Source organism: Bactrocera dorsalis, chromosome 2, assembly GCF_023373825.1.
Source record: "Bactrocera dorsalis isolate Fly_Bdor chromosome 2, ASM2337382v1, whole genome shotgun sequence".
NCBI lineage: Eukaryota > Metazoa > Arthropoda > Insecta > Diptera > Tephritidae > Bactrocera > Bactrocera dorsalis.
In genome coordinates this window covers 39941960-39955216 of record NC_064304.1, presented here as the reverse complement: position 1 = coordinate 39955216, position 13257 = coordinate 39941960, and the positions used below count along the sequence as shown (strand labels likewise).

At 34.5% G+C, this 13257-nt stretch overlaps 2 protein-coding genes across 10 annotated transcripts in view; one reads left to right on the top strand and one right to left on the bottom strand.

The window, feature by feature from the left end:
• LOC105224592 (uncharacterized) overlaps positions 1–13257 on the bottom strand; it is a 229400-nt gene that overhangs the window by 90517 nt on the left and 125626 nt on the right. The gene's annotated exons all lie outside the window — the stretch shown is intronic.
• LOC105224589 (uncharacterized) overlaps positions 1–13257 on the top strand; it is a 91537-nt gene that overhangs the window by 75085 nt on the left and 3195 nt on the right. For all 9 annotated transcript variants that reach the window (XM_049447366.1, XM_049447367.1, XM_049447364.1 and 6 more), the window contains exons 4-7: positions 1058–1164; positions 10320–10429; positions 10548–10626; positions 10746–10843. In XM_049447366.1, coding sequence (XP_049303323.1) covers positions 1058–1164; positions 10320–10429; positions 10548–10626; positions 10746–10843 — 394 coding nt within the window. The remainder of the gene's footprint in view (positions 1–1057; positions 1165–10319; positions 10430–10547; positions 10627–10745; positions 10844–13257) is intronic.

The following is a 13257-nucleotide window of genomic DNA, read 5'->3' as shown; positions in this document are numbered from 1 at the left end:
AATCCATAGTAATGGGAAAATTACTTTTCGACTTTTCGTTGGTTCTAAGGATTATTTTGTCAACAACATCAACCAGATGGCTCGATTCGTTTTCCGCGCCGAGATCTTCGGGGGTCCATTCCCCAGTACAGATTGGGTTGCAAGCTCCGATGAGCTGTATTATCTGGTCCGGCTGCGATGGTATATCCGGGATGGGATATCCTTCTTATACACCACTACTTCCTTAGCTCCGTGCTAAACCTCTCCAAAATTCGCTGTTGCGGCCTTGTCGCTCATCAATAAAAGCTCCCATCTTGATTTAAGTCTGGCACCATCCGACATCTGCAGCACCACATTAGTTAATGCAGCTTGCACTCATTTCTAATGGGCTTTTTTTCCTTCTTCGAGCTGTCCCTCTTCCAGCACACCAATGATAATGCAGTTCCGAGCCTAACGGCTTTGCCTTTTCAGCTGACCTCTGTCGCTTGGCTGCCACTGCTGACACTTCAAGAATAAAATATGGCAAGACTGCTCTCGTTAGCCCCTCCTTGGTTGGCGGTAGCACCACCTCGTCTTTCCGCTTTCCTTGCCATCACTGGATCCTCTACCATAAATCTTGGTCATCCTGTGGCAAATGTACTACTAGCAGAGTACTTTAGCAATCTCCCCCTTCCCCTGCTTAGCTGCAAAATTTTGGCAATTACAAGTACATATGTTTCAATTACATATATACACACCATTTTTTCTTAATCAGCTATTAATTTTGTTTAACAGTCATGCTATCATAATGAAATTAATATTAAACAACAACAAATAAACAAGTATTAAACAAAATAGCAAAAATAAGAACTAACACCACCACCCCCGGAGTTATACGAGCACAATTTAGACAAACCATAATTACACCTATAATTTTCCCGATTTTCTAAACCAAGAAGTTATTTGATTTGTTTGCACGTCGGCGACTTCTTAGCTGAACCCCAATAATAAATTAATCGACTTAGTATTTTGCATTCCTTACTTACATAAAGCACTTCCTTGATTTTTCGTCTCATAATTTTCTATTTTTATATTTTAGCGTACCGAGGAGCGTTCGATACAGCTGGCGGTGCGTGTACACAAAACGCTGGAATTGGCGGATGATAAATTTTATGTGATCACATGCGGCAAATCTGGTTTTGGACGGTAAGTAGACAATAATAACAAAATAAAAAATATTCAAAGAAATATTCACAATCGGATTAAATTTTATGACTGAGAATTACTAGTATTTATTGCCTGAGTTTGCATCAGTACGAAGCAATTATCGTTACTCTAAGCTTTTTTTTTTTAAATTTCGTGTATAAAATATCTCATTTAAGTTGTCACGTAAAGAACCCGTCCCCGGCGCAACGTCTTTTTTTACAAAATTTATTATAAAAGATAAAGAGTTATACACTCACAATGTAATAATCTGAATAACAATGAAAAATATTAATTTGTATTCGAATACTCTTCAGTCTTTGAATTTGTCTCATATCTTTTGGCTTATATCTTTCTTAAAAATGGTGATAGAACTTAAAGATGCACTTTTCTAGCTTTGATCGCTTCAAAATCACATATCATATCATTGTAATTTAAAGTTGAAGCAGTTTCACATTCTATTGAGAGAATGGCAAGATTGGACAGTCTACTCTGACTTATGGTCGATCGCAAGTAAGATTTGATCAATTTAAGTTTGCTAAAAGATTTTCACAAGATGAAACTGATACAGGCATAGTGAGTAGTATTCTTAAAGCTATCGCTAACGTCCTCAAAAACCGTATTTTGAGACTTATGGAACTTTAGAATTTGCTTGGCTTCTAGTTCCTAAACTTTATATACTTAATATCGAAGATATTTTGTAAAAATTCACTTTAGTTTGAACCACCTCATGAAACTTGTAGGTAGGTAGATAAAGGGGGCGGCAAAACATCCTTGGCCCCAGGCGCTCCAAAGTTGTAGCTACGCCACTGAGTCGGACCCTATAAAATACACATATACCTAAATGATCAGAATGACGAGCTGAGTCGAAAGCGTACTTGCCCCTGAGTTATTGATATTTCGCCGATATCAGACCATTATAGCTTATAACTGCTATGCAAACTGAACAATCGAAACTAAATATAGTATAGAAAAGTTTTTCTTTTGACGAAATATCTTCAAAAGGTATTGATTATTGCTCAAGGTATCGGTACAATCTCGATCACTTTTTGCAGCTATAGAAACCAAAGGTCAGCAATAATTCCAAATAGTTCTCTTACACGGATTCTGGGCTTAAATATCTGAGTAATCAAGCGACCTCACATAACCGCTGTCCTCGATGCGAGACAATGCGCACACCAAAAGTTATCTCTAATACGAGGGCTGTCCGATAAATAACCGACCTCAACGTGAAGCTAGCGGCACATCTGAAAAAAAGTTTCTACTTCAAATTGTGCATATTATAATAGCTACTCGCCAAAATTTGAGAAATTTATCTTGCGCAAATATCTGTTGACAGTCGTTTTTGTGAGTCTATTTCGGTGATTTCCCCAAAATGGAAAAAATTGAATATCGAGCTGTAATTAAATTTTTATTTTTGAAAGGCAATACGCCTTCACAAATCAAAGATGAGTTGGACTCTGTGTATGGTGACTCTGCACCATCGTTTACTACCGTAAAATTTTGGGCAGCTGAATTTAAACGTGGTCGCAGGAGCTTGGAAGATGATGAACGTCCTGGGCGTCCAAAAACTGTAACCACTAACGATAACATCGCTAAAGTTCATCAATTGGTACTAGACGACCGCCGGATTAAAGTTAGGGAAATAGCTGAGATTATGAAGATGTCAAAAGAAACTGTTTGTCACATTTTAAACCAAGATTTGGGCATGAGAAAGCTGTCCGCGCGTTGAGTGCCGCGTTTGCTTACGCTAGACCACAAACGTGCGCGCATGAACATTTCCAGTGCTCAGTTTAGAGGCAATAAGACCGAGTTTTGGCGCCGATTGGTAACTGTAGACGAAACTTGGATTCATCATTATACGTCCGAAACAAAAATCCAATCTAAACAGTGGATTGAAAAGGGGGAACCAGCCCCAAAAAAACCTAAAGCTGTGTATTCGGCTGGGAAAGTGATGGCGAGTGTTTTTTGGGACAGCCATGGAATTATTTTTGTCGACTATCTTGAAAAAGGAAAAACTATAACAGGAGCAAACTACGCATCACTATTGGAAAAGCTAAAGGAAGAAATATCGAAAAATCGGCCACATTTGCAAAAAAAGAAAGTCTTGTTCCACCAAGACAACGCACCATCTCACACCTCAACAGTCGCCATGGCGAAAATCCACGAATTGCGGTTCGAACTGCTTGACCATCCACCTTATTCACCGGATCTAGCACCAAGCGACTTTTTTTTGTTTCCTCAACTTAAAACTGCGCTCGGCGGCCAGAGATTTTCGTCAAATGAGGAGGCAATCTCTTTCGTGAACTCGTATTTTGCAGACAAAGACGCCAAGTACTATTTGGAAGGGTTGCAGAGATGGGAGCATCGCTGGGAGAAGTGTGTGGAGTTACAAGGAGACTATGTAGAAAAATAAAAAAAAAATTTGGAAAAAGTCGGGTGCATCATGGTTAGGTCGGTTATTTATCGGACAGCCCTCGTAAATTGATTATTTCGTTAAGTGCATGGTATATATCGCAGTCTTGCTGAAGCCCAATCAGGCACGAAGAATTTATTAATCATGGTACTAAGCGTTCCCCATTGACTTTAACATTATTGGCGGCTTTATTTTTGAATAAATATGGACCAATGATTTCCTATGCCCATAGACCAACCACACCTAAAATTGCCTCTTTGAGGATATAACTTGTCCAATTGAGACCATTGTGTTTAATAACGTACCAATTCAACTTAAATTTGGCTGATCACTGAACAAAATGCTCCTGTGAAAATCGGGAGCATAGCCCATTTTGTTTTGGTCAATTTGCGACGCGTTTGATCGTCGTTCGGCATCGATTCTTGCAATAGCTGATTTTTGTAAGCTCGCAAACTAAGATTCATTCACAAAATACAATTTCATTAGTTGCGCGCGATGGCGGATGAACTCATTCTGGTCTTCTTCGAAACTCTGCTCCATGGCATCAAAAAGCTTATTTGGTGAGCTCTGAACGGCGTGTCTGAAGACACGATTTATCCACTGTCGTCAACATGGTACGAAACCAATTCTTGGTGGATGATAATGGCCAAATATTGAACGCAGCCGGCGATGCGTGGCGCGAACCGAACAATTATTTTGGTAATATATTTGCGAGATTTGATTTGAAGTAAGTATGTTAATTATAAAATTACAAACCAAATTGAGTATAAATCAAGTAACAGTTGTGAAAAAGACCAATTCATAAAAAGTGTTGCCTCATTGAAAACAACACGTCCAAAAAACACACCCTTTATTACGATTTGACAGTCTACTTCGTCAATGAAAAAAAAATTAAACGAATTTCGATATATTTTAACCATCAAATAACATTCTTAAGCGATGTCCAATTAAAACTTCAGTACTATGTCCTTATTTAGGATAATCACTGTACTCAGTACTCACAAAAATTTAGAAGCATTTAAAACCGATCAAAGCAGCAAAAAAAAATTAAGCATGTAGGTACCATACAGAAAGTTTTACCAACCAAGAATAAAATTAAAAAAGCAGACATATTTTTTCCCCAAAATTTTAAGATTATTTAACTTTAGATTATATTTCGGGCTGCAAGAAATTATTTCACTAACATTATTACCGTCACAGCAAAGAAAATCCAATTGCATACCAATCAAATTAATTTTGAATTTGTGCAAAACAATTAATCGGTTGACAAACTGGTTATTAAGCACCCGGAAATCAGAGCAGTACTTGTTTAAACGAAAATATCTAATTATGGTAATAGTACTTAACGAGTCGCAAGCGAAGTACCTTCAGCTCACTTAGTTATCTAATTGAGTTATTATATTTTAATTAAATTAAAATAATATAATTTGTTCACGCTACTTAAAAGAATCCTTGATAACTCTCGTATAATACATATACATATGTATATAACATGGATATATTTGATATACCATATAAACCGACAAGCGTCAGAGCGTGTTCTTCTCTTATATTTTCCTTGTGTTATGTTTTACATAAAAATCGTATTATTATTTTTTTAATACATTTTTAATTATACACATCGCGTTCTTCTTTTATGACTCTTATTGAGTACTCGCCATTCTGATCAAACCTACATAAATAAAACAATAATCTTATTTTTCTTCTTTACTGGCCGCTTACCCGATTTTAACCGAGTTACAATAATATTTCTGGAAAAAATAAATCACTGTTATCTCGATACAGCTATTAGCAGAACAAGGTTTCGATCCCCGGACCTCTGGGTTATGGGCCCAGCACGCTTCCACTGCGCCACTCTGCTGTTTATCTATCAATTGGAAAAGAACAAACAGCTTTCGCTGAGAAAGAAATATATTCACACTTACATACATAAATAAATATCCATGTATCAGAATTCATGTTTCAAAAATCTACCCTGCAAATAGAAATATTTTACGGAACTAGTTCAGCAAGTTATATGTGGTTGAAAAGACAGATTTTATTATTTTAAATTTTTTTTTTTGTACATAACTGGATCCAGTGAATATGAAATAAAATACTTCTTCATATACAATATATGCATATTTTGGAAAATCATTAAAATTCTTATTGATGTTTTTCGGATTGTCTCAATATCTTTCGCACAAATTAAAAAAAATAAATAGCTGAGCTAACTAATATATGGTATTTGGCTCATCTAAGTTAGTTACTTTCAAATTACTTGTTCTCTTTCAAATTGATGTCTACCTGAGTCCATCCTTCTGAATTTCGATCATAAATTAACCAACAGGTGGCACTGTTGCTGAAAATTTTCTGAAAATCTTATTTGAATAGTTAGCATTTGTTTTGACTTTTGAAACAGTTCATTTTCTAAAATTGTATCGATAGTTGACGATAGCTGTTCGCAGCATTTTTTTCGTTTTTACTGTTACAGAAAACGATTTGAAGAAGCAGAAAAGATCATTTGATAATGCTTGTGTATTTAAAGACAAAGTCGAATCAAGTAAAGACTGAATATTACAGTTGCAAGAATAAAGTTTATTTATCGAAATGAGTATACCGAAAACTCCTTGATTACTTTAAGAATACTAAATCATTATCATTCTTCTATTTTAGTTTGGCGGCTTAGTAAGACTGCAGTTTACTTGTACAATAGTTATAGTTATATCTTTAAAATATTTGACACTTCACCCAAAGCCTTCATATTCAAAGTTATTCATTAGAATATCTTTAATAACATTGATTTTTATATCTAATTTTACTTATTAAAATATCACAGAGTAGTACTTGAGAATTGGATAGCTCATTCCCTAAAATTATGGCAAATTACCAAAATAATTATATGCTAGAGAATTGTAGCGGGTTTTCAATAGCAACGCTACAAAAGTAGATCGATAGCAAACGATACCATATTTTTCCCGCTCTTTTGACATTTTTCTTCAGCAAGGTTTGCCATTTCATCATGGAAAGATATACGATCCTACAACTAGTTAAAATTATTAAAATTTACTACCGAAATTCGGAGTTAGTGGCCTCGACTTTAAGAGCGCTATATCCAATTTATGGTCGTCATAATCGTCCTGTCAGATCAACAATTGAGCGTCTAATGGAAAAATTTGAATCCACAGGCACAATACAAAATGTTTCCGTGCCAGTGCAGTTGCCGCTAGCGCATAAATTGAGGAAGACTCAAATCAGTCCGTCACACGTCGTTCTCAAGTGTTGGACATCTCTGTGAGGTCGTTGTGGCATATTTGTGAAAAGATCTTGACCTACATCCTTACAAGATCAAATTGATGCAAGAACTGAAGTTGCTTGACCACCAGAATCGTCGTATGTTCGTGAATTGGGCTGAGCAACAACATGAAAATGATCTGAATCTTCAGCGATGAAGCTCATTTCTGGCTGAATGGCTCAATAAGCAAAATATGCGTTATTGTTCAAGCAGCAATCCCCACGTACTGCCTGTGTCACCCTTGCATCCCGTAAAAATTACGGTTTGGTGCAGTTTATGGGCCGGCGGCGTTATTGGCCCGTACTTCTTCCGTGATGATCCAGACCGTCACGTTACTGTGAATGAGAATCGTTATCGCTCCGAATGTTGTTGTTTCGAATTGGATTGTATTATATAGACTTGGACAATATGTGGTTCACAATCGATTTATTGAAAACCAAGTTTGGTGATTTGTTTTCTCACGAAAATTTAGTTAAACATCCGGACTTCTGCAAGCGTGCCCGTGGAGGCCATGCAAAAGAAATCGAGTTCTATACATAATGACATAAAATGTACTTTCACTGGAATAAAGAATTTTTGTTTTATTTAAAAAAACTTTTGTTTCGTTCTTATTGAAAAACTCATACAAGTAAAATTCAGACAGAATCCTTTTCTGACAACAGTATTACTCTGCTGGTACTAAGCTACCCAAATTTTTTCAATATGTGGCATGATAATACTCAATAGATAAAATCGGGTCGAAACTATCCCAACTCTCATATAGTACTACGTATAACGATTTTCGTTATTTTAATTAACCATATGCCGAATATGTCGGTCAGTGTATCAGTTATATACTCGTTGCTATACGAGTATGCATATATTAAATGTATTCCGATCTTTTATGACCTTAAAGTATTTATTTGGTATTGCAAGAGTATAAAATGTTTGGTTCTGCCCGAACTTAGTCATTCCTTACTTGTTTATAATAAATTTACATTCAAATATTTTATTTTATAATTTCTCATATATTTTTTTATACCACTAAGCATAAAAAAATCTAAAATATTAATGTAAGAGATCAGAATTAATTATTTAGTTTTTAAAATGTTTAGATTTTATTGTTATTACAATATTAAAAAAAATTATATTTATTAAATTTTCACATGTTTTTTCCGAAAGTATTAAGCTTTTTGTATTATATTTTTGTTTTTATTTAAAATGCCTTATTAAAACTTAGTTTTAGTTTTTTGGTACGCATTTCATTGTTATTATAACATGTTATAGTTTTTTTTCAAAATTATAATAATTTCCAAAATTTTTGTAAAGAAAATATTTAAATACTTTTATTATTCTTTTTTGTTTTGTTTAAGTAGTTCAAATATTTACATTTTTTTACAATATTAATTTTTTTTATGAAATTTTCAAATATGCTTTCATTAAATTTTTTTCCTTTTGGCAATAATTTCATGTATGACAATATTAAGTGTTAAGATTCGTCACATCTAATATTATTTTTTGTTAAATATTTTATATTTGTATTAAATTATATTTTTTTTTATTTTTATGCTATACTCAATTTACTTTATATAGAAAAATATAACTTATATAAGTAATAAATAAATCTAATCTATGGTGAAAATATTTTAAAAATGTTATTATTTATTTTGTTCTTATTTTTTGCTATGCAAATCTCGATCTCTGTTAGCGATATAGTTCAGCTGTTATATAAATCAGCAACAAATCACTTAAAATCACACATTTTCTGGTTTATCGCCTGCGTGTGGGTTTTGACAGACACAAAAGTGATTTAATAATGCCCGTGCTGATAAGTACTTGCCTATATAACATACTCGCCATGTCTACATACATATGTACCCAATTCGTTACAGGCACTCATGCAAGTAGTTGTTGTTGTTGTGGTGCACAACAAACAAAGCTTAGTTGAAAAGCAAACAAAATCAAACACCTTCATACAGAACGGCTGACATTAATGCGAATTTTTATTGTTGACTTTTATACACATGAAAAAGCGGGCACATAAGAAGCTATAAATCTGCTCCTACACATGTTTACTTATATATATTTATATAAATACAATATTATAATATATATATATATAGATATTTGTATGCTCATTTCTGTAGAAGTATCTGAATGTTATGCGCGGGCGTTCAAGCAGAGTTGCTCTGATACAAAAAAAAATATCAAAGCATACAGCAACAACATCAAGGCCACTCAATTAGGGTAAAGAATTTCTGGCACTTAATTAAGTGCGTACGAACGCAAAAGTATAACTTTGATGTCAGCGCACACAAGTCTTCACACTTTACTACCTGCAAATGTGCTGAACTGATTAGAATCTTAAAAGGTTCAAATATGGCAACAAACATACACAGATAGACACATCACTCTGGGTCTGCTTTCTTTTCGTGGGCCAATAAACTGGCGAAAAATGTTGAAAGCAAGGTCAAGAAGCGCTTTCTTGCGCAAGCAGAAAAACTATTGAACTGAAAATATTTGCTCTAATAAAGCAGCATTGCTTAGGTTTTGTAGATTTTGATTTATGTTTTACGGCGAAGAGCTTTGAAAATGTCTATTATGCTTATGCTAAGCATGAGTGTACCATCGAGTTCGTTGCTTAAGTCTTTTGTCTATTATTTTTTTTTTCTTTTCAGTTTCCACTTAATTGCCGCACACTTTTATGTGCTTTAACGTTGTTTATGGCAAATAAAAAAAATATATTTATTATTACGCAATTTCATTCAAATTTTATGCTCTGTTAAATCGCTAAAATGCGCTGCACGGCGCAAGCGCAGCCGTTGCACTCTGTTCGGCGTAACAGAGCATTTCCGCAGGCATTGCATGATTTTGCTATTTTTATTTTATTTTTATTTTATTTTTTTAGTATTATCTTTTTGCAATTTTAAGCTATTCATGTTTGTATGCATTTTTGTTTTTGTTATGATGCGCGCTTCCGCAACGTTTGCTTAGCTTTCAGCTATTCACCAGTCACAGGTATAGAGTAAACCTGACTATATATAATAAATATATATACGTTGTTGTGTTGTTGTAGTACATTTAACCCGCTGCATTCTCGTTTTCAATGAGCTAATGTTACGTAATAATCTAATGGTCGCTGCAGCTGGCAGTGGCAGAACAAGCGCATAGAACTGTATATAATAACAGATATTTAATTAGCAGTTGCATATGTTGTCATTGTTGTTGTTGTTGCACAAAAAAGATGCTAAAGTACTTTATCCCAATTTACTTAGCTTTACTAAAATCTCTCACTGGAGAAAAAATTATAAGAATAATGACAAAATGTCTCTTCAAATATTTATGTCAGCGCAGCGGCTTAAATTTTATGCTTAAATCGCTAGTAAATATTAGCCATATAATTATATATTTAATCATATCTTCCATATAATCTTTAACATTTTTTATTTCATTTTTTTTTCTCTCTCTCTCTTTTCTTTTTTCCAACAGCGATGACAACTCTCATGTAATTTTGAAGTTCTTCGACAATGAGCGCCGCGTACGCGAAACGGTTTATGGACACGAGTATAAAATACGCGCAGAATTAACGAAGCCAAATGGTAATTAATTTCGTCATTTCACTTTACTCTATTCTACACATAACGGTTTTCGCTATTAAAGTACTTTCAATGCGTAAATCTGTAATTTTCTTTCTTCCTTGTGTACATTTCTGTGTAGGCACCTATGGCGTACGCGTGGCCAACTGTTTTGCGTTTGACAAGAAGAATGTTACCATTCAGTTGATCGATGAGAGAGGGTGAGTTGTACGAATTTTTATTGTTTTTACGTTTACTTTTGCTAATTTCTTAATGACTTTACCTGCTTTGTAAAATGTTGCGATTAAATGCTGATAATTTGTGTTTTGCTCGCCCACAGCTGCCCGAAGGATGATAACATCATTTCCCGTTTTGTGCCAAGCGCGGATGGACACAGCGCAGAAGCGACACTTAAGTCTATGTTCAAGTTCCCAGAAGGTGAGTAAAGTGAAAAGTATAAATAAAACAAAATAAAATAAAATAAATTAAAGTATAATAATATATGATAACTATATTAGCTTTCTAAGGCTAGGAGAAGGTCTGGACTGATTTTATTAACATTCAGCATTTATCAAGTACACTAGAGTATATCTTTTTATGCAATTTTAGGAAGACAACTAGCAGAATAAACGATATGTCAGTACAGAGTCTGCTAGAATAATTAAAATAATTACTTTATGGAATACAGAGGATTCAGAATATCCAAACAAAGATTTGAAATTCTATTAGTAATACTATTTACCCGATTTTAACAATTTTTGTCATCAAGGCATATTATTAACGGAAAAAATGTTTTCATAGTTATAAGATAAATAGTAAATAGGTAAATCAAATAATAAACACTTGCTCGAAATTCATGTTTGAGGGAAATACTTAAATATTTTTTTTACTTCAAAACAAAAAAATGTAATGATAATGACAACACATAGCCACTGTAAAAGTACAGCAATTTGCGCATATGGGCCATTCCATCAATTGGCGACATGATTTTGTACCCGTGTTCCGATCAAACAAATAAATGACTATATCTTTTCTTTTTCCATTCGATTCCTCGTTCAATTTTACAATGTTCAAAAACTCTGACCCCATAAACAGCAAAAAAATTTTTCGTTACACACACACATGCTTTTTTCCTCCCTGATACTTATACTTAATCTTTAGGAGTTAATAGCCTGCGCCGTATAACGATAACTTTTTTTGCTGTTCATGGGACCAGAGTCCCATATTTTTGAACACTGATCCTTATGTAAAAAGTATCTAGATACGAGGTTTGACAATTAACTTACTGATTTGTGGTAAACCTGTGACCTTGAAATTCCCATTTTCTTTTTCCGGCATCCCTCCCCTCTCCATTGATATACATATGTACCCTCGCTCTTGCTTGTTAAGTTCGCCTGCTGCGTCAGTTGAGTAGACGTGTGTTTATAGTGCTCGTCACGAAAATGGAAAAACGAAATCAAGAGCAACGTGTCGCGATAAAATTTTGCGCCAGATTCGGCGAAACAGCTTCGAAAACGTACGCTAAAATTGTAAGAGTGTATGGCGATAGTGCTCTTAGTCGTGCCCAGGCTCACAATGGTTATCTCCGCGCGCCACCCGCCCGAAAAAAACTCGCCATAGCAAGTCGAAGGTGAAAAATATGATTATTGTCTTTTTTGATAGCCGTGGAATCGTCCACAAAGAATTCGTTCCACCGGGCAAAACTGTGAATCAAGTCTACTATTGCCAAGTACTCGAAAGATTGCGAAAACGAGAAAACAGGGTGCGCCCAGACATCGCTCGTCACTGGATCCTTCGCCCTGAGCGTATCCCAGTACTTGGCCTCTAAGGGGATCGCCATGTTGCAACAGCCGCCTTATTCGCCCGACATGTCACCCTGTGACTTTTTTTGTTTCCTAAAACAAAATCGGTGGTCAAAGGAACCCATTTTGAGTCGATTACGGACATTCAGGCGGCCGTGACGAGGGTACTCGCGGACATCCCAGTCGAAGCGTTCCAGAAATGTTAAGAAGCATGGAAAACGCGTTGGAATCGCTGTATAGCTGCCCAAGGGGACTACTTTGTAGCGGATGGCAGAGTTGAGGAATAATTTTCAAATATACGGTTTTTATGGAATCAGTCTTATTACTTAATTGTCATACCTCGTATACCTGAAAGTAAAAATTAACTGTTTGGATCATAACTGGCTCAAAAATCGGGCTACATAATAAGTGGATAAAAATATAGAAGTGGACGAAATTAATGATCAACTAGCAATTTTTCTCATGCAAATGGATGTATTTTTAATCATTCGATACTCTTGGTGATGGCAATAAATACGAAAATAATCTAGACATATTCCGGAATGACATCATATAATCATCAATTGATAATTGTTCAACTATTATTATTCAGTGTAATCAAAAAGAAAGAAGAAATAAATATTATTGTGTATTTTTGACTGGAAATATTAATGGAGAAATGGTCCTCTTGCCTTTTGGAGATTAAAATTGAATATATTTATAATTAAGAAACTATTAATATTGTTGTTCAAAATTAAGATCCATCTACCCTCATTATTAAAAGCTTTATCAACTAACAACTTCAAAACTTAAAAATTTCTTACAAGTTGAATATAAAATTATTAAAAATAAATATGTATTTTATGTTTATTTGTAAGAAATCGAAGAAAATGAGTATATATTATTGTAAAATTTGATAGTAATCCTCAGGGTTTTTCTTACACTGGGTATAACGTTTTCGTTTTTATTCGTAAATACAATTTGATTGTATTAAATAGTTAATAATTAACCTCGCCACAACAAAGCGTGGACGGGGTCCTCTGGTATTCACTAAAAGACTCATTATTATTA